The sequence below is a fragment of the Heliangelus exortis genome, chromosome 21 (assembly GCF_036169615.1).
Source record: "Heliangelus exortis chromosome 21, bHelExo1.hap1, whole genome shotgun sequence".
In the NCBI taxonomy this organism is placed as follows: Eukaryota; Metazoa; Chordata; class Aves; order Apodiformes; family Trochilidae; genus Heliangelus; species Heliangelus exortis.
Window position 1 is genome coordinate 10,906,430 of NC_092442.1, and position 20,556 is coordinate 10,926,985.

Sequence of the window (20,556 nt, forward strand, 5' to 3'; positions counted from 1 at the left end):
CACAGGACTTGGCAACTGGAAAGGATTTTTGCTGCTAAAGCCCAGAGCAACGTCTTGTAGGAGTGGTTTGCAGGGGTAGTGCTGCAGCATCGACTAAACACTCTGCCCCTCGGTGTCTCCTCTGGCACCCGGGGCCAGAGCGGTACCGCGCTGCGGGAGACAGAGGGCACAGTGCAGGGCAGAAGGGAGGTAGCAGACACCACTCCTTCCTCCCCTGACCACCCCACGCCCACTGTTCTGAGGAGCACCAGGACGGCAACGAAGCCCCGAACCCTTCCCGGGGGGGTTCCGAGCGGGCTACGAGGCAGGGCGAGCCGGCCACAGCCCTGGAAGGGATCCGGTCCGGGCGCCGCTGCCCGCAGGAGCGGGTGGGCTCGGCCTGAGCCGCGCACCGGCGCGGATCCTCGCCAGCAGCAGCGGAGCCGGTCGATACGAGGCAAACCGTGCGAGCGGGCTCGGGCAGAACCGCCGCTGCGCCCCTCGACGCCAGCTGCTTTCTCCAGGCCGTTTGCGAGCAGCCACAGCCCCACGCTGGCCCGGCCCGGCCCACGCTCTCCGCTGAGCCGCTCGCTGCATCTTTAAAGACGGCGGCTGCGTCGCAGCGGGCGGGTTGCGCGGCGGGATCGAGCAGTGCGGCAGCGTCTCCTGGCCGCATCTTTCGGCGCCGCAGCCGAGTGGGCGGTGCGGGGCCTCCGCCGGGAGCAGATGGGGTGGCGGAGCGTGGGGTGCCGGCGCGCCGGGAGGGTCCCGCGGGAGAGCACCTGATGCGGCTAGCAACGGCTTGGCTGCGAAAGGGTAGCACAGAAATGGCGAAAGCTCCGCCGTCAGGTGAGTGATGAAGCCGCAAGGCGGGATAGGGTAGACCTGAGGGGAGCGCGGGGCCTGGTGAGGCTCTCTCGCGCTTCCCGCCCACCGGCCACCGCGCGGGCCGTCCCGGCTCCATGCCCGCCTCGCCAGGCGGACCCCGCCTCCCGCTCTCGGAACGGTAGCCCCGAACTTCTGTGAACGAGAGGCAGGCGTATTGGCCCTCCTTGCCGTCCTCTCCGAGTGTAGTCCACTTTACCGTCGGCGCCCGTGTCGGCCAGTGTTCACGGGAGCGCCGTGTGGGGTGTCCTTCCCAGTCGCCGCTGTCTGGCCTCCTCCAGATTCTCCTTCTCCGGTAGCGGTCCGGGAAGGGCTCTCCCGGTTCCAGAGAAGTGTTGTGGCAGCCGCCTTGTGGAGCCGGTGCTCGAAGCTGCCTGCTCGGGGGAAACAGCCTGAAAGGTAGAGAGCCGCGGGTTCCCCTGACAAGAATGAGCCTGTGCTTGTTGGGTTGGGCCTGTTCGGTCGGACTGGCGAAATGGAAAAGGCAGATGAGGCCTGCCCTACGCCTTGCAGGTCCACATGTTTTAATTCATGCTTCCTCTAGAGTCCAAGCAATTTGAAGATGGGTTGATAGGCCGCGGGGTGCTCAGCAGCAAAACCCAGATGCCCCCCTGCCTGGTGGTAGTGGTAGCCCTGCAGCAGGTGGATATACTCGATGCATGAATGATCAGTCAGTCAGCTAGCAGAGCAGGGGAGAAACCTCTTGCCCTCTTGCTGTAGCAAAAATGGTTTTGTTCTAGGCTGTGAGAACACAGTGGCAATGGCTTCTGAAGGTGAAGGCCTCACTGCTATGACTGAATGCCTGTATGTGAAACTTGCCTGGTGTTTGGGGCCAGCTCTTGGCACACCTTTACATCAGCATGGTAGTTTTAAAGCTAAACCCAAAGTTTTTGCTCAGCGATGCGTAATTTATTATTATTCCCCCAAAATACACATAGCTTGGTAGCAGTCCAGAGACATACAGCACTTTGGAACCTGAGAGCATCAATAATTTCAGATGATGTAAATACAGCATTGAATTAAATGGCTGTTTCCCATCTGTGTAAGATGAAGTGAAATGGGGGGAAAGTCTCATTTGTTTTTCTTTGGCATTGGTTTGCAATAATTTTAACTTTGTTAGGAAAGTAAGGGAGTATTGGTGTCAGTTTCATAGATTTGTAGAATGGTTTGGGTTTGAAGGGACTGTAAGGACCATCCACTTCCAACCTCCCACTACACCATGTAGCTCAAAGCCCCATCCAGCCTGGCCTTGGACTCTTCCAGGGAGAGGACAGCCACAGCCTCCCTGGGCAGCCTGTTCAAGTGTCTCACTACCCTCACAGTAAAGAATTTCTTCCTAATGTCTAACCTGAATTTCTCGTGTAAAGCCATTGCTCCTTGTCCTATCACTACATGCCTGTCTAAAAAGTCTCTAGCTTTCTGTGGTACTTGATTAATGTAGCCTGCATACATAGCTTACTTGTTCAAGCCCAGCTTTACACAGGAATTTAAAAGGATGGCACTTCTCTTGGACTTGATTCTACTCATTTCAGTAGACAAAATAGCAGTTTTGGTGCCAGTTTTATGATGTTGTCGCTGCTTATAGTAGAGGAAAGCAAGAACTGACCATTTGCAAAGGTGCTCTGGCAGAACAGATCTGTATTAGGAGCAGAGAAAATGTCCTGTTTTATAGATTAAAACTTTTGATTTATCAGCATGATCTGTAATATGCACAAATGAAGAAATGCTTTGACTGTTTTGCTTGTATATACAGGCTGAGCAATGAAATCTACTTGATCACTGTTGAATGACACGTGTGCTTGTGAAGGGCTTTCAGAGGTGGTTGACTTGTTTGAGTAGCCAAATCCTGCCTAGTGGATTCTAAATCTTAAGCACGTGGAAAAGTCCCTGGGCAGAAATGCTTGGGCATTTGCAGTACTGCAGGTTGCAAAGCCACAGAGCAGCAGCTGCACATCGCTACCTGACATGTCCCTGGAGAGATGGTGTGGTATCTGCTCTGCATCTCCTGCTTCATTTTTTAATAGGCAGCAGTAACTCAAAAATGCCAGATCCTCCTAAAAAAAGCCAAAATCTTTGCACTGTGGAAGTAGAGTCAGATGTGATGCAGGCAGTCCACCTACAATTGTTGAAGGAAAAGGTTAGAGAATATTTCTATCTTCTCTGGTTTTGGGGAGTGAATTTGGAGAATGTGTGTGGAGGATACCGCTGAGAGAGAGGGTGAAGTTAATGTTGCTCTTAGGAAGCTGGCATTTGAAGCATCTAGAAACAGTTCTGAGATGCGTACAGCATTTACAGGAAAGCTTGATTTAGGACTTGAAGCCTGAACAGCCATGCTAAATGTACCCTCTCTCTTCGTCCATCTCACCAGTTGTCCTGTAAGGTGCAAGACTGGAAATGTCACTGGTACCTTAAAATAGGGGCTTAAAGTCCCGCGTGGCTTAGTTTCTTATTTTTTTTTCCTGTACTCAGTAAGCAAATGTATGTCTGTCCTTGCTGTCTGCTGCAGAACTGCCAGTGGAAGAAAGTACAGAGTAGGTAACCAGGGAATTGTCATTGCTGAATTGCTATGAGATAAAAGACAGTGAGTAAGGAATGGGAGAGAGCAGTTGGTTATCTTGTATGCTTCTGATCACAGTGGTGTCTGGACTGTTCCTTTATTTCTCTCTTTCACTTGACTGCTTGACAAGGGCCCCTGCAGTCTATGTGGACTTTCTTCTGCCTTTAATTATGGCTCTGACTTTATTAACTGTGCTCTTTGCTCTTTTGATTTTTATTTAGGGACTGATGCAGCCACAATGCAAATACAGAGAGCTCTTGACCCATTCCCCTTTGTAGCCTTTTTATGCCAAAGAAAAAATAAAACAAAACTAGAAAATAATGGTGGGTAATTTTGGCCTCCAGTAAGTCTTAACTAGTCACTAGGTAACACTGTGTGGGTAGCTCAGTTAAATCACTTAATGGGTAGGCAGGAAGCATCTGAAACCAGCAGAACAGAAAGAGGTATTATGCAACAGCAGTCAGTGGCAACAGGAAAGGTCATTCCTTCTACCCAGCATCTCTTTCCAAGTGGAAAGATGACTTGTGCTTATTTAATTTTCTTAGGAAAACCTACCCTGAAATCAAAATGGTCACAGTTCTAAAACTGGCTTGACAAGTGGAAATGTTATAATCTGTATAGATTTAGTCTGTAATGGAGTCTATTTTTAATTAATTTTTACATTAGATTAATTCAGTCTTGAATACTTTGCTATGTAAAAGACCGAGTTTTCTACAGCTCTGAGAACATTGTGTGCTATTTTGTCTATGCTAACCAGGCTGGTCTGGTAGTGGTATTCAAGAGTGTGTTTTTTTATGGTCTCCGTGTGCATATGTCTAGGCTTGATCTTCACCAAGCAGAAGATGTAGCAAACCACAGGGCCTGCTGTAAAGCTTGAAATCTGTAATATAACAGTGATGTGAATCATATTGAATTAGCTTTACAGGAAAGCCCAATGCTGTAATTGCATCAAATGAAAACAGCTGTTCTTATCCCATGCTGCTTGGATGCATCTTCCTGGAAGGTCTGCTCCTTGGATGGTCTACTGGGCTAGCCTGATATATTAGTGAGGGGTGAGTATGACTGGTAGTCAGGTCAGCTTGCTTTCTTTACATTTGTCCTATTTGCCTGACAACGTAAGCATTGATTCATAAACTGTTAAGGAGAAGAGGGCTTTTAGGAGATGCTGGAGTGATTCTCAAGATGATGCTTCTGGACTGTGCCTACAGTTCTGCTACTCCACTGTCACACAAATATGCTTCAGGTAGAAAATCATTCCCAATGCATTTGTGCTGATCCTGTTGGGAAAATGCTGCTGTAGACACTGATGACATGAGTAATGGTTTTCTTTTTCAGCTGCAGTCAGTGTTTGTAAAAGCTAAGCTAATTCAAGCTGAGGAAAAGGCAGAACCATTAAGAGAAGGTACCATGGCTGAGGTTTCCCAGGAGGGGTTTACTTTCCAAGGCGTTTGTAAAATAGCTGAGCATTCTTCAGGGATGAGTTTAGGTGCTCATTCAAGTGTGTGATTACTTAGCTATTTTACTGATTGTCACAAGAGCATGCAGCTGATTGTAGTTTGCTGCTCTCACCCTTATGGAAACAGCTGCTGTACATGATACTGGTTTCTAGTCATTATGCTTATTTATACATTTTAGTGCTAAGGAAGTCAGTATCTATCATGGGTAAATGGGGCAGTGAGCATATTTTAAATCTAAAAATCTTTAACTGGTTCTTCTTCAACAACATTCAGAAGTGATTCTGATAAAGAGAGCTTACTGTGAGGCTGGAGTGTATGGTAAAGTATGGTGAGTCTGTTATATCCATGATGTGGAAAATTGTTTTCTATAGGTCCTGCAAGAGTTGTCTTTGTGCAAATAACATGTGATAGCATCAACTACAAAAAATTAAAATGTGAAGTAATATACTGATATAGAAATAGTGCTTTTCAAAGGTGCGTTTTATTCATGCATCACATCACCTAATCTCCTGTGACCACAACACAGGTGCTGCAAACTAGCAATGGAATTCCATCTGTTCTTTGTTTAAGAAAAAAAGCAAGACTTTTTAACAGAAGAAAATCACTAATTGTAATCTTAATTAGAATTAAGTTTATACAATTAGTTGCAGTTAGTACTACAATTTAGCCTCTGTGCGTGGTGCTGCAAAATGGCTCTGCTTTTGTCTTCTCAGCTGCTGTTACTGTGGCAGTGTGCTCAGGGCAAGCCTGCAGTCACCTCCCACCGTCACAGCTCAGTGTAGCAACTTGCAGTACTATGCGAAAGAAAAAGGTTTAGGTAGGAGACTTTACTTCTGCTTCTCTTTGAAGAAAAGCACCTCTGCATTTCTGTGGATTCTCCTTCTGCCACTTGAAAATGTTGCCTTTGTATCCTACTGTGAGTCTGTCATGCTGCCTCAGCAGCCTGTGAGAACTATGTGTGCTTCTAGTTCAACTATTGATGTAGTGGATTTCTGTTAAAGGCATTCAATTTCTACATGGTTTCCCTTTCTATTCTTAGAAACTGTGGTACCCAACAACTGAAATGACATTTAAGTTGCTGCCTTGTTTGCAAAAATTGCTGAAATCTGGCTGATAAGAAGCAGTCAACAAACCTGATAAAGTTATTTGACACAGAAGCATCAAGTGTCATTATAAGGAGTTAGCCTGTATTTTGAAGTAGGACAGGTTCTCTGAATCAAAATAATAAAAGCAAATATGCAGCAGTTCACACTGTAAGTCAAATCAATGAGTTCAGGCAATGCCAAAGTCTAATGTAATCAAGCAGTGTTAATAGAGTTGTATTAAGGTGGCTAATGCTAATCTGTTGGCACAGAAGAAAGCAGACTCAATAAGACTAATGTATGAGGGCAATGCAATGCAGTCCAGACAGCAAATAAATGTAGATGTGAAGAACTACTGCAGTGAGCTTACACAGACTTGTGCTGCTGACTATGGATGTGTTTAAGCTGCTTCTAAATCTGAAGTATTCCTACTGCAGTCTAATAAAACTGATGCTTTCAAGGGATTTTCTTGTAGCCAGAATTTATGCCTGATAATATGTGCAGACTTGAAGGAGAGCTGGAATCTTACTGGTCTATGAAATGAACAGGAAAGCAAAATAGTTGTGTTGCTTGCTAACATTGTATGAAGTGGAATTATATGGGTTCACTGCATATACTCTGAGGCTATCTACACATTTCCTTTAATTTGAGTTTGCCCTAGGGATTTTCCTGTGTAGTGGTGCTGTAGCCAGGTTTCTAAATCATTGTTTAAACACTTGTATGAATGGCTAGAGTTAATTTATTGGAGGCTGACACAAGACTATGGCTTCATTATGGCTGCTAAGCTTGGAGATGGACATTTAAACTCATTTGATATGCTGATCCATCTGTGCAGATGGATCACTGCTAGATAACTATTGACCTCTGAAGTTATGCCAGAAGACAGATATAGTGCTATTAGCCTCATTTCATGCTTTAGTCGTATGTGGGTAATAAATAGGTGGAAAAAGGCTCACTAATGGAGAGGAGCTGCAGTTGTTTCCCACTACCTTTGCAAGGTGTAAGTCTACACATGTGTTCAGTTTACTGTTTAAAGATGAGACTTCTGTCAGGATTTTGATTGTGAAGACTAATCCTGCCAGGGACTGAAGCCTGGAATGATCTTTTTTCCTCCTTCGAAAGCCATAAGGTTGTGTTGGGCGTAAGATGTGAGTGACCTAGGTTGGGGTCTGTTAACAGCAGCAGTAAGGCTTTTGACTGAATCTTTGTACAATATTCAGAACTGTTTGATCCTCATTTAGTTTTCTATCTGTTGTTTTTTGTTTTTTTTTTTAATTTTATATAACATGGCTGCATTTCAACTCTTAACTCCTATGCAAAGGGCATAGGGTCTGTATAGCTTGATTTGCAAGGTAGCAGCTGTTAGCCCAATTGTGAATTTCCATGGGTCAGAAATAAAGGAAAAAGTCCAAACAGTAGAGTATATCTTTTTAAAACTGTTCTTGCTGCTCTTTAAGTTTTAAAGAGCTTTTAAATAATGTCCAGTGCTTATTATGGACTATCATTGTTGCTAAAGTATGTAGTAGTATGTTTGGCTGGAGACTGAAGTCTTTAATAGAATAATTCTTAGGCATTATGTAGGAACATGGACTTAAGGAGGAAGAATTTTCTCATAGAAAAGTAGAACAAAGTGTTAGCTTTAAAACATTATCCATAAAATTGTTGCAAAAAAGCTGTCTTTCTAATTGGAAATCTTTTTTTCCTTATTCTTAAAATGAGTATAGTTTATTTTTACTGGGTGATGAACTGGGAGATGAGTAAAAATAATGGCTGTTATGGAGTCTTTAAACAGTCACTCTACTGTATCAATGAATCACAGCAAATAAATGATAATCATAATGAAGAAGGAGCCTTCAATGAATTATACTCACTGTATCAGGTGAATGCATAATTGGAGATTTTCAAGTGAATGCTTGACGGAAAAGAAAACTACAGTACCAAGTGTTATCCTTGAAACTAACTGATATAGATAGGTGGGTCGAGTTTACTAATTATAAATTAGTTTGAGTATAAAAATTCATTGGGATCATCTAAGCTGTCGTGAGTTATATCTGTTGCTGTACCATGGTTTTGTCTTTCTGTCTTCAAGTGACAAGCTTCAAATAAAAGCCCCAGGCTCCAGCAAAACAGAGCTGTCTGATAAAAATATTTCACTGACTTAGAATTTAGTAGTTCATCTGTAAATCTGTTAGACAAATAGGATGGTACTTCTTTTGGAAGTGAAATTGCATTTAAATGGGAGCTACTTCTGTGTCCTGGGGACATGCTGCCCCGTGCCTTAGAAACAATGTACAGTTTGTTGGAATTGAGCAGCCTGGTGAATTCAACAAAGAAGAATTTATCTTTTCAAGTCACTCCATTAGCTGAAAGTGATGCAGGCTTATCTTTAAAAAGAACTTGTTTTAATTGCTTTTTTTAGGGAGAGGTATAATTTTTGCGCCGTCCAGAGAACTCTGCTGACCTGAAGTGGAGATTAAAGTGCGTGCACTGACCAAAGTGATCGTCCTGAGTCATCTACACAAACTGATTATTAATGTGACTTTTCTTTCTCTAAACCTGGAGCAGAGGTGAGCATTCTTTTCCATTAATGGGAGTCTCTGTATTTCCAGCTGGCCCGCGCCATTTAAGTGGTGCTCAGTGGCACATGCAGAACATCCTCAAAGACTCCGTGGAGAGCTCCGACGATGAATTCTTCGATGCGCGAGGTCAGTACACCTTTTGTCCTCCCCTCCCCATTCTTTCTGAAACCTTGAAGCAAGTAACCAAGCTCCTTTGGGGATGAACTGACACTATTGTCCTCATCATAGTTAAGAGCTGAAAAAAACATCATCAGATCTTCTCTCAACAATTTCTGAAGTGGCCTAAATTTAGAGGGGATGGGTTTAGTGCTGGGGTGGATGAGTGAGCTGCCATGAGCTGGATCTGGCAGCAGAAGCAGCAGGACTAGAACACTACAGAGCTTCATAGGGTCATGGCTGGCACAGAGGCTTCTGTACCTCAAATTCAAGAACCAATCCACAGATGAGTAAACAAATACGTGACCCAGAAAGGTAAATAAATGATAGTTTTTTAAAAAAAAATTATAGGTAGACCGAGGGACAAAGCCCAGCCCTGTGTTCTGATGTCACTGTGCCATCTCATGCCTAGCTTGAAAACAGCTCACATCTGCACTTCTGTGCTGGGGTTTAGCAACCCCTCTTTATGTGAAAAGGGATTTGAGAGCTCTGTGTGTGTGCGTGCACATGAGTGCATGTTTCGGAAAATACATTGCTGAACTGATTATTTTTTCCTTGTTCTGAACTAAACGACTGTCTTATCTGAAAGAGACTTTCAGCACGGGGATGTTCTAGCTGTCTGCACAGAGAAAGGAAAGAAATATGGATAACCTGATTTGTGCCTTGTAATCTTTGTTGTCAGTGGGTAGGCAAAAAGACATCCCAGCTGGTACTCATTGCAGTCATTATTTTTTATTCCCCAGATAAATGCTTAGTTACTTTGGGAATTCAACATCAGATAAGTGCTGTAAATAGTGAATGGTACAAAGCTGATGTGGATGTGTAACAGATTTTTGGGGAAAAGGCTGTGTGGGGCATATACATGTAGATAAATATGTTGCTTGTTTTTTTAACCATAAGAATGGCAGCTAGTCCTCTTGGTGGTTCTCAAGGTGTTTGTCTTGTCTCATGAAAATCCATGCCCTTGAAATCCATCTCTGCCTGTGGAAGTTTCCTTGCACTGAGAGAATTAATAAACAAGAAATTTAATTCACCAGCACAGAACAGCTTTCTACTTTCTTGTTGAGGTCTCCAAGCTTTGTTTGGCTCTGCCAGCCAGAATTAAGTCTGGATTTTTGGGTAGGGCTTTAGCTATAGCAGAAATGCATACTTCTGCTAAGTAGTTGAAGTCTGATGTGGAAAAAGTCTGTGACACACATGAAGATCAGTGTGGAAGATGCTGTTCTGCATGGCAGATGCTCAAAGTGAGGCGAATCTGTTTGGCACTGCTTGTTTTGGTGTGTGTACATGGCAGGCATGTCTTGGAGCATTGTTGGTAAGCATTTCGGTTCTGTTTTCATGTGGTGGTGCAGAAGCAGGGGATACTGGTTTTTTAGTCTGCATGTCTCTTCCCTCCTTCCATCAGTGTGCTGCTTTCTAAATAGGCTATAAGCATTTATTTTAATGGTTGCTGTGTGACTCTTTTCATTGAATTCATGTACTGCAAACCTAGATTGCCTTCATGCTCTTAAATGAACAATTCAAATTCTTTTTTTTTTATATAACCTAGGCTCCAACCACAAGTATGAAGACAAATTTAAGGTTTTTCTTCTCATTATGGCCCTCTTACCTTGATTAGTTTTTTTCTTGGTATGGTGGCTGTAAATTAGGGATATTTAAAAGGAAGCTATTGATGATGGTTATTATTAAAGTACCCGGGAGGTGATTTCAGGCTTCTTGTGGACTCCCTCAGAAGAAGCAGTTTAACAGTTGATACCATGTTTGTGATAAGATGGAAATGGTGGTATTGCTGTTCGCAGGGGATGCTGTAGTCACTTTCTGACCTACTTTAAATTCAAATAAACTTTGACTTCAACAGTTATTCTAGGTTTAAATTAGTCCAGCAAGTGTATCTGAAATGTACATTCTTCATAATTTCTTTATCTGTGTCTTAGACTTTGTATTTAGACTGTGGGAACATTTTTTTTCTTGCTTCCTGAGTCTGGGTGTTTAGTTGTGGCAGATGTTACATTCAAAAGCCTGCTGACAGTTTTGCTAAAGATTGAAGACGTGGTGTGGAATACAGCTGCCTCACTTTTTCCAGATGAGCTTATTTAGTCTGGGTAAAAACTTTTGTCGTTAGTTTTGCCTTCTTAAAATAAGCCTTATGGCACTGTCTTTGGTATTGCTATATTGATATAAAGCAGAAGCCAATAGTAATGTGGTATATATTTCAGATGAGACTGTGTGCTTTCTCAAGATTCTCATTCACGAAAGAGACTACGGTAGCTTTCTGCTAATTAAGAGCTGCTTTTAATTTGCTGCACCTGCCTCTCCTGAAAATAGATCCACCAGTCTCATTTATTTAAAGTGCTCTGCTGAGTACCTTGAATATTATTTGGGAATTCTGCCAATGAACTAAAGTGGAAGGTTGGGGTATCTAAACACCCTCAGTGTTTAGATACACCTTCATGCTCTGTGGCAGCAGTGAGATGTGAAATTCTACTGTGCTTTGCAAAAAGCCTCTCAAGGTATGATGACGCTAACCCTCATTCACTGAAGTACATGGTTTTTAAGAAAAGGCTGAAAAAGAAAAGCATAGATACTAGCAAAGAAGATAGAAGGTGCTTCTATGCTCAGAAGCTCTCTAGGTGATGAGGGAGCTTTTATCTTTGGTAGAGGAAAGCATACTTTAGATGTAGGCTAAAGTAGTTGGCATCTGTGGATTAAACGTAACACTAGAGAAACTGCAGGAGTTTGTGCCGGAGTGAGCAGATCCAGTCCAAGAAAGAGAGTGCAGCTTTCACCTCCCAGAAATACATATCCTTACTCTGCCTCCAGCATTATATTTCCTGTAATGCTTCTTACTTTTATTTCTTGCCCATTATCTTTTACTTGTACAAAGTGCTCATCAGTGCCTGATAATTTTGCAGCTAAAAGTACTTTCTGCACAGTGCATCTGGAGTGGAGTGCTATGTTTCTTTATGGGAGAATTTGGAACCTATCCCAGATTCTACATTTACCCATGTGTAATTTGCACTTCAGAGGCAGCCTGAAGTTGGAGGCAGTGGGCACAATTAAAACTAGCATTAGTGAACTGCTTTGCATTTTGAAAAACAGCTGGGGACAACCCCCCTTCCTCAAACAAAGAAATATCTGGCTGACAACCTTGTAAACAGAGAATCAAGCACCTGTGTTTGAGATGGAGCAGCTGTACATGTTTTGACTCTTGATTCATCTACCCTGGCTAGCTACTTAATCTAGCAAAATCCACAAAGGGAGAAGTAATATTTTACTGTTATCTTTTACCTCAATAAGGCCATCTGGAGTGCCTGGTTTGGTAAATGACGTAGCAGCAAAAATGATAAGAAAATACTAGAACTAAATGCTAAAACAATTTTTGAGCCCTGTTGCTCTGTAAGAGACAGCAATTTAGCACCCCAAAGCCAGCTGTCTAAAACACCACTGAAAAGTTGTCCAGCCAATACCTGCTGCATGAGGCAGGTCTCTCATGCTACATGCTACACAGAGAAGGCCAGAAGGGCTGCCTCTTTTGCCTTGACATCAAATAGCATGAAGGCCTGGTCTTGTTTTACCTCATTTCACTTCATGGTAACAGCTAATGCAGAAGGACCTCATCCCCCAGCTGTCCTTGATCTTTAGGCAAAGGTTTTTGTTGCTAACTGGTCACAGGAGCTGCAGGATGTCCTTGGGGTGGTTCAGTCCATTTGTGGTGGTTGTGGCACTGTGCCACCAAGCTGCCCTCAGAGTGCTCCAGAGCTACTCCATGCCTCCTTCCCTCCCTTCTTACAGAACTTCTGTGACAAAAACCTGTATAAAATGCTATTCTAAGTGGTTGATTTTCTTTGCCTGAGGGAGCAGCTGGGATTGCATCAAGTCAAGCAGGGGCTTTGTTGGATCCAGCTTCTCTGATAAACCTGAAAAATGACTTTTATGAGCATTTGTTTCTAAAATATAGGACTTACGGAGAGATAAGATGTGACTATGAAGTGATGTAGAAGCCTTTAGACAAATCCACTTTCCTCTTCTCTGGTAGCAGGGTCTCACTAAGTAAGAGAGGTACATCAGAGAGCATGAAGAAATTGAAATTTTTAAATCACTTTGAAGCCTACTGCAAGGCCTGGTTTCCAATAAATTCACATTTCTTTTTTTATTCGAAAATGTGAATCATTTTAGCTAGAACTGTCCTGTTTGCTACCATAACAGAGTCCATCTCTCTACAGAAAACAGTAAGAGAGGTCATAATTTGACCCATTCTCTGAATTTGCCTTAACAAATAAGAACTGCGATTATCCTTTTTTGTTTTTTTTTTTTTTTTTTTTTTAATATAGTTTTTTTTATGCAGTCGCTGCATTAGAAGGTACAATGACCATCTTGGGCTTTAAATAGCCAGGCTGAAATGCTTTCGGTAAATTTATTCAGGAAGGACAAATACACAAATACACCCTTCTTGCCAAATGGCTGCTAAATGGAAGGAAATTTTTTTCTTACAGCTTTTAGCTCTGTTTGAGTTTTGGATATTTTTAAAGAGTGTATCTACAGCATGTGTTTTTTGCTTTCAGATTTTTCCACCCCCCTTTCCTGAATGGTATCCCAATAAAACACAATTCACTGTACCATGGGCTTGCTGCCATTCTATTATGTGTCTGTGTCCCTGGACAAAAATTTACAGCTTTGTGTGGCACATGTGGCTTTGACAAAAGGGGAGAAACAATGCTTGAAAGTTGGTCTGCGTGTCTATTCTTCCCCCTGCTCTGCCTTTCTGCCTTTTGAATATTATGAAGTATAAAAAAGAAAGGAAAAAAAAAAAGAAAAAGAAAAGTGACATTTTTTCCAAGAGGGGGAGGAGTCTGACAAATTCTATTAACCACTCAAAGTGATTTATTATCAACTTTGTTTTTAAGTGACTAATCAAGATAGGAGCAAAAATTGAGGCAGTACTCTCTTTTCCATGGTTTTCCTGCACACAGTACATGAAGCGTGTAGGTACACTGTAGAGGCCACCAGTAAGAAAGAAGCTTTCCTGGAGAGTCCTGCATATGCTAAACTGGTATATATTCCCACTAGGGACAATGATGAGTATTTGTTTTGCTCTCAATTACTAGTTCTCGCTCTTTTTTCTCTCTTGTTCATAACTGCAATTTATTCAGTTCTCTGTTTTCCTCCCACAGAAGAGATGGTGGAAGGAAAAAGTGCCATTCTCATAGGCATGAGCCAGTGGAACTCAAACGACCTTGTTGAACACATAGGAACAATTGGGAAGCTGGAAGAAAATCAAGGTAATGTTATGCTTGCCTTACATATTAAAGTTAGCAAGAAAATCTGATAACTGAAGCAATTAGTTTTCAAATATTATGTAAACACTCAACAGAAATTTACAACACCCTCTAGTTAAGATTTACATGGACATGTAGTAGTATTTTAATTTCGAGAAATGAATTGCAATGTTTCCTGTAATCAACATACATGAGAGATTTGTTATCATTATCACTGGGTTATTTTGCTCCTTAAAGTCAGCAAATTATGTGGAATTTTCAAGGTGCTACATACTTCCAGTAGTATTTGAGGCTAGTTTTAGGTGAACATTTTGCTAACTATGTGCTACTGAAATTAGTGGGAAATGGGCACTGACACACCAGTAAGTATCTGTGACCCAAGACAAAAGCGTAAGTGGTCTTCTTCATTTAATTGTTACTTTGGCTCCTCGTTTTCCTACTTGTTTGAATATTAAAATCATCTCATTGACTTTAGGGGGAGAGAAGGACTTAGCTTCCTTATCCATTGGTGATAGGTATGGGGCTTATGTATAATGGTGCTTTTTAATTAATCTAGGCTTTTTCAAGAATTTGATGGATTTGTCCATTTTAAGAGCATTTTCAAGAAGCTTTTCCTTATGTATTTGCTACATGTAGTTCATCCTGAAAGTAGCTGTGAACAGGTCTATTTTAGTATAGAGGTATACAAAAGTAATTTTTATTTGTGTCACAAACTTCATAGAATCATAGTATCATAGAATTGGCTGGGTTGGAAGGGACCTCAGAGATCATCAAGTCCAACCCTTGATCCACTCCCGCTGCAGTTCCCAGCCCATGGCACTGAGTGCCACATCCAGTCTCTTTTTAAATATCTCCAGGGACAGAGATCTACCACTTCCCAGGGCAGCCCATTCCAATGCTTGATCACCCTCTCAGTAAAGAAATTCTTTCTAATGTCCAACCTAAACGCTGTTCCTGATCCAGGCCAGGATGCCATTGACCTTCTTGGCTACCTGGGCACACTGTTGGCTCATGTTCAGCTTCCTGTCAATCCAGACTCCCAGGTCCGTCTCTGTCTGGCTGCTCTCAGCCACTCTGTGCCCAGCCTGTAGCGCTGCATGGGGTTGTTGTGGCCAAAGTGCAGGACCCGGCACTTGGGCTTGTTGAACCTCATCCTGTTGGAATCAGCCCAACTCTCCAGTCTGTCCAGGTCCCTCTGCATAGCCCTCCTGCCTTCCAGCTGATTGACACTTCCCCCCAGCTTAGTGTCATCTGCAAACTTGCTGATGATGGACTCAATCCCCTCATCTAAATTGTCAATAAAGATATTAAATAGAACTGGTCCCAACACTGATCCCTGGGGGACACCACTAGTGACCAGCTGCCAACTGGATGCAGTTCTTCATTACCTGCCAGGAGAATGATTTATTTGTACAGTATTTAAGTGACAGGTAGGCAAAATACACACAGTGTATTTACAATTGTTAAGTAGGTATTTAGGGAAGAAAAGTTATCTGTTTTACATTGGCACCTAATGATATCAAAACCTCACTACGTTGCTTGGTAACTTCATTTGGAGTCAGAGATTCAACTGCAATTTGTAAGAGATACAGTATCTGTTATAACTATGTAATTTTCTCTGCTACAAAGTAGCAGAGTATTGTAAAGTATTCCATTAAGTATAGGTTAGTCTTCCAAATGACTTGAGAAGGACCAGCTATCCTTGAATTCTTGCACATACTTCTTTTTTTCTAGGGCTGGCAAAGATTTGGAATTCTTATTTTCATTTTAGACCCGTTATTTGGGGATGGTTTTTTTGTTCCTGTTGTGTTGGGAACTAAGGAAAGAGTTGTAAGATACTGTTTTTAGGGGTTTCTGCTGTTTGGAATAAAGGCTGGTAAAAGGATTATTGTTTGCCTTATGGGGTTGAATAGCTGTAGCAAAAAGAATGTGAGATGTGCATTTCCTTCTTTCCTCTGCCACCTTATACACTTAGATTCTGTTGATTTTAGCTACATGTTGATTTTTTAAAAAGTTATTATTTTATGTTGGTTTTCTTACATGTTCTCATCTGCATAATTTTATCTGCATGGAATTATGTGCTAAATACTGATAGATCATGCTGCTGTGTTGTTAGTGCAGATAATTGTACAGTGCTTCTGTTATAGTTTAGCAATACTGATTAATGTTCCTGATTCAGCATCTCTAGAAAATTCTGTGATTAGCAACCATCTGATACAAATAATAAAAGCAAAGACAGAAGGAGAAGGTTGTTTGAAGGAAGACTATGCTGTGTTCTGTATCAGAGTAGAAAAATATTTCAGCTTACCCCGATTGTTTATAGTAAAACATTTAAAGTTAAGCTAAAACTGGATTCTCTCCTTAAAAATGTTATGTAGAGAAGAGAAAGATGACATGCATGGCTTCTTTCCCAGGGTGCTTGACTCTTTCAGTGAAAAGATGTGAGGAGTATGGTTTGCTGATTGAGGGAACTTTTTCCCCACCACCACCCTGAGATGGATTATGGCTCTCATAGAATGATGAGTTCATTGGCTTTGGTAGCAGAGAGCAAAGTTACAAGTCAGTCTCTAGGGCCATTGGTTTTACAATGTGCCTGTGCTTTGGTTCTTTTTCATGGCTTAATAAAGTGATTACTAAAGCACACAATTAGGCGCTCTTTCAACAAATAAAAATGTATGAGAAAATTCAGTATGCTCTGAGCAGAGCTTTAGACCCAGTGGACACAACCTGCTTAATTAATGCTACAGTTTCAATGTGAGATGGACAAGGACCTCAGGAACTTTAGAAATGGCAACTATATAATTTAGTCTCATCAGTGAGTCTCATTAAGTATGACTGAGAGCACTTGACCAGCACAACCTTTCTCATCAGAGGTAGAAATAAGTCTTTGGGGGAAAACTGACAGCAGCATTTAAATTTATTAAGTATTCATTATAGAAAATAACACAAACAGCAATCAAGGTGAATTAAAAATTCATACAGCTGCATAAATTATATTGATGCAGATGTCTTCCCTGTTGTGGAACAAAAAAATTTTCTCGCACCATGGTCATGCATTTAAATTCACTCCTGGTGCAAAGCGTCTGTCTGATATGGTAAGGAAAATTGCACGTAGCGAGTACTAAGTACAAATTCAGTCTGTTGGATTTCAGTGCTTTGCATTTCCTCCAGCTATCTTGAGTTCATATCCTTATGTTAGGTATATATTGTTAAAGTTTGTAAGGTTGAAGCAATTGGTTTGTTTTTGAACTCTTGACACTGTGCAGTGAAGGTGAAGTGAAGAAGTCTGCAAATACAGTAAAAAACTATTTGTATACTTTGAATTCAATACATGCTTTGTTTCATTACTTGTTTTTCTTTATAGCAGGAAATGAGGTTACTACACACTTTGAGTGGCAAATGAGGCAAATATGTGTTACAGAAAAAAATGTCATTCAGACCAAGCTAATAACTGACATGCGAACTTAAACCTGTATCAGCAGTTCAAAGGGAAAAAATGCCATAGCTGGTGTAGGCAGTATCAGTGAGATCAATAGATGTTTTTTGAGACCAGACCTGCGTAAGACTTAAAATGAGGTCACATGAAAAGTAGGGTTGTTCTCTCACCATCAATTACCTGTCTTTTGTTATGTGTGACCTTTTTTTAAAAGGGGGACTTGAGAACTGGAAAGTATGACAAGAGTTTATTATACCATTCCTTGTTTCTTTTCTCTCACACACTCAAAATATGAGGGAATCTGGAAACATTTGAAGTGGATGAAGAACCACAGAGCTCCATCAGGAAATAGTTGCAGTTGGAGATTAGCAGTCCTATTATGATTCGGTCTCCCTATACAGACAGCAGGGGTGCTCTTTGCTTTTCATTTTGTCCCCTCCTTCACACCCCCTCCCTTCAATCCACTTTATATATCTAAAGAGTAGAAGAAACATGCAGCTGTCAAGGAATAGACAGTGCAGTTCAGTGCCACTGTACTTAGGCTTTGCAGCCCATATCCATGAAGAGCTTTGCACTGAACTGCAGAGAGGAAAAAGGTTGTGTTGGTCTTTAGCTTTAGTAGATCTGACGGGATGGATGATGATGAAGAGCTCACTTGGAAAGCTGTCAAGTTTTATTGCTCTTCTGGTTCATAGAGAATTTGTTGGAGATGTGTGGAAGTGTCTGCTTGCTTATGTGCATTTTCTGCAGGCTCTGATAAAAATTACTTTAATGCTTCTTTAAGGGATTTAGCAAGGTCTGAGGTCTGGCCAAGTGATACAGAGAACTGAGCATCTAGAACATTTGTGTCCTCTAAGAAGCAAGTGGAGAAGCATTTCTTATTGCCAACTTTTACACTTCCCTTCCCCCTGCAGACCCCCAATCCTTATCCACCCCCAAATAATTAATGCTTTTTGACACTTGACTAGCTCTTAGCTGGATGTTCGAGCAAGGAGCTGATGGACTTCAGGGTCTGTGGAGTCTATACTACCATCTTGTTTATGGAAGTAAATCTGCTTTGGTAAGTGTGGTTATAATTGTGTAGTTATGCTAATTCTTAGTTATACAGAGATTCAGTGGCTAATGCTACAGGTAATCAAGTAGATTCCTAGATACAATTTCATTGGTTACTATGTCTTTCTTGAAATGAAGAGTAAAATCTGGCTTCTAAACTAACTGTTCTGATGAGCGGTTTTCAAGTGTGTCATATACTGAGCTATTCCCACTGAAGCCAGTGGTTGTTTTAGAAATCAGGATAGTGGTCAACTGCAAAATATTTGTTTCCAGATAGTAGAAAAGGTAAGGAGCTTGATATTCATGTAAAAAAAATCCTGCTTTTTTTTTCCTTTTGCAGGTGAAGAGTCTGCATTTTGCTCATCTGGCTTTCTGCAGGAAAAACGTGAGTTGAAGTTCTTTGCGTTTTTCTTTGTACCAAGGGTGTTTAACAACCAGAGGTAATAGTAGAAGAGAAATGTTAACCAGCATGGATCTGGTGTTATGTTGAGAAAAGCAGATGGGTGCAGATGGACTATGATTCTTTCAAGTTTTGTATTTATTTTTAATGTGGATTATGAAAATGTACCAAGAAAATGCCCAGAACATTATTTAGTGCATTAAATAGTGTCTTACAGCATTGTCTGGCATGGCAGAGGTGGAGCACTGGAGAATGAAGCTGCTAGTATAAATGTTAGCTCACAGGGGACAGTGCAATGTGGCTCGATTTGGAGCGTAGAAGCTGTCAGTGTTTGTGTTCTGGACCTCCTTCTCCTATCTCAGCTTAGGGAGGTGCAAGATGTGTTGCTGTTAAAAGTTTCTGAGTGCTGCAGGAGTAAAAAGTATGTTGTGCCTGGCATTGCTAGGGCTCCTTTGCTGCTGGTGTCTTGGTTTGAGCAGCGTGCTCGCATGTCACTATGCTGTTGATCTTTTTCATTGCTTCCTAAAGAGAGCAAATTGGCTTATAAAAATGAGAGGTGTTGATAAGGGTGTATTCTTTCCTCACAGTTCTCTCGGGGTACTATTGTTGATTGCCCTCCTTGACTCCCCAGAGAAGCATCTGTTTGCTGTTCATGCAGCTATGCTCATAAGCTCATGCTGTCACTCTGCCAACTGCTTCCTCTTTGGAGATCATGCTTGGCCTGGCCCATCCGGCCTGGTTTGAGAACTGGAGCTGATGAGCCCTTTGGAGTCTAGATCTCCAGCAAAACTCTGTGTGTTGCTTCTACTCCAGTGTCCCACACTAGTGATGTACAAGATCTGCTAGCACGTCTGAAAAAACTGTGGAAGTTAACACAGGCACAATTTCACGTTGTGGCTTCTCAGCGATGTGTGCCATTATTTCCCTCTAAACAGTACAGTCTGTGAAACTACATCTGCAGTGTATTAAAATATTCTTTATCATTTGTTAATAGAAAGCATATGTTACAGCCTTCATGTGAAAATATTTCTCATGATGGATTTGTCATTATAAATGGCTAGTAATGGCACAGCAGATGGCAAGAAATGGCGTAATTTCTCATGGGAGTGCGACAATGAAAATAACAGGTTTTGAAAATAACAGGTTTTTGGGGGGACTATCACCATCTTATGCTTTGTACCTAAAGCAAGTTCTCTTGGGTTTATTCTATTTTCCTCCCTAACTGACATAGCAAAATATTAGGGATGTTTGAAATTGTGTTAAGGGAAAAAAAAGAAAAAAAAAAAAAAAAAAGGCTTGATTCTTAGACTGTAGGTTTGAACTGTATGCCACGTTCTCAGAAGTTTGAGAATGATCATGGAAATTCTTTTCTCCTTGATTCAGGGTCCTTATTTAATTATTTTTTTGTCATGGATTGAACTGATGTTCTTCATGGCTGATTTGGGGTGTTGGATCACTTTCTGAGCCTTTACTTTTACCTGGCTCTCTTTTCATTCTGATGGCTGACCTTCAGATCTGATGTACTCCAGGTGAAGAGACTGTTGGGGCAATAAGTTATTTCAGGCAGGGTTACAGATGCACAGCTTTCTTGAGGTCTCTGTAACAGTCACCGATGAACATGTGCAGCATATATTACATATACCAATCCCAGTGATAAGTCAAGTCTAAAATAATCCCTGCTGGAGATGCTGGCTCG

The 20,556-nt window shown here is 41.7% G+C and overlaps 1 protein-coding gene across 6 annotated transcripts in view; it reads left to right on the forward strand.

Annotated features, from left to right (window-relative positions):
• The first annotated feature begins 490 nt into the window (after positions 1 to 490).
• Positions 491 to 20,556, forward strand: part of PITPNM3 (PITPNM family member 3) — a 51,748-nt gene continuing 31,682 nt past the window's right edge. For 5 of the 6 annotated variants that reach the window (XM_071765384.1, XM_071765383.1, XM_071765387.1 and 2 more), the window contains exons 1-4: positions 491 to 828; positions 8,570 to 8,665; positions 13,867 to 13,974; positions 18,801 to 18,845. In XM_071765384.1, the coding sequence (XP_071621485.1) occupies positions 765 to 828; positions 8,570 to 8,665; positions 13,867 to 13,974; positions 18,801 to 18,845 (313 nt within the window). In that variant the 5' untranslated portion in view covers positions 491 to 764. Of the gene's footprint in view, positions 829 to 908; positions 1,264 to 8,569; positions 8,666 to 13,866; positions 13,975 to 18,800; positions 18,846 to 20,556 lie in introns of those variants that run through there. The other variant, XM_071765388.1, reaches the window with a different exon arrangement.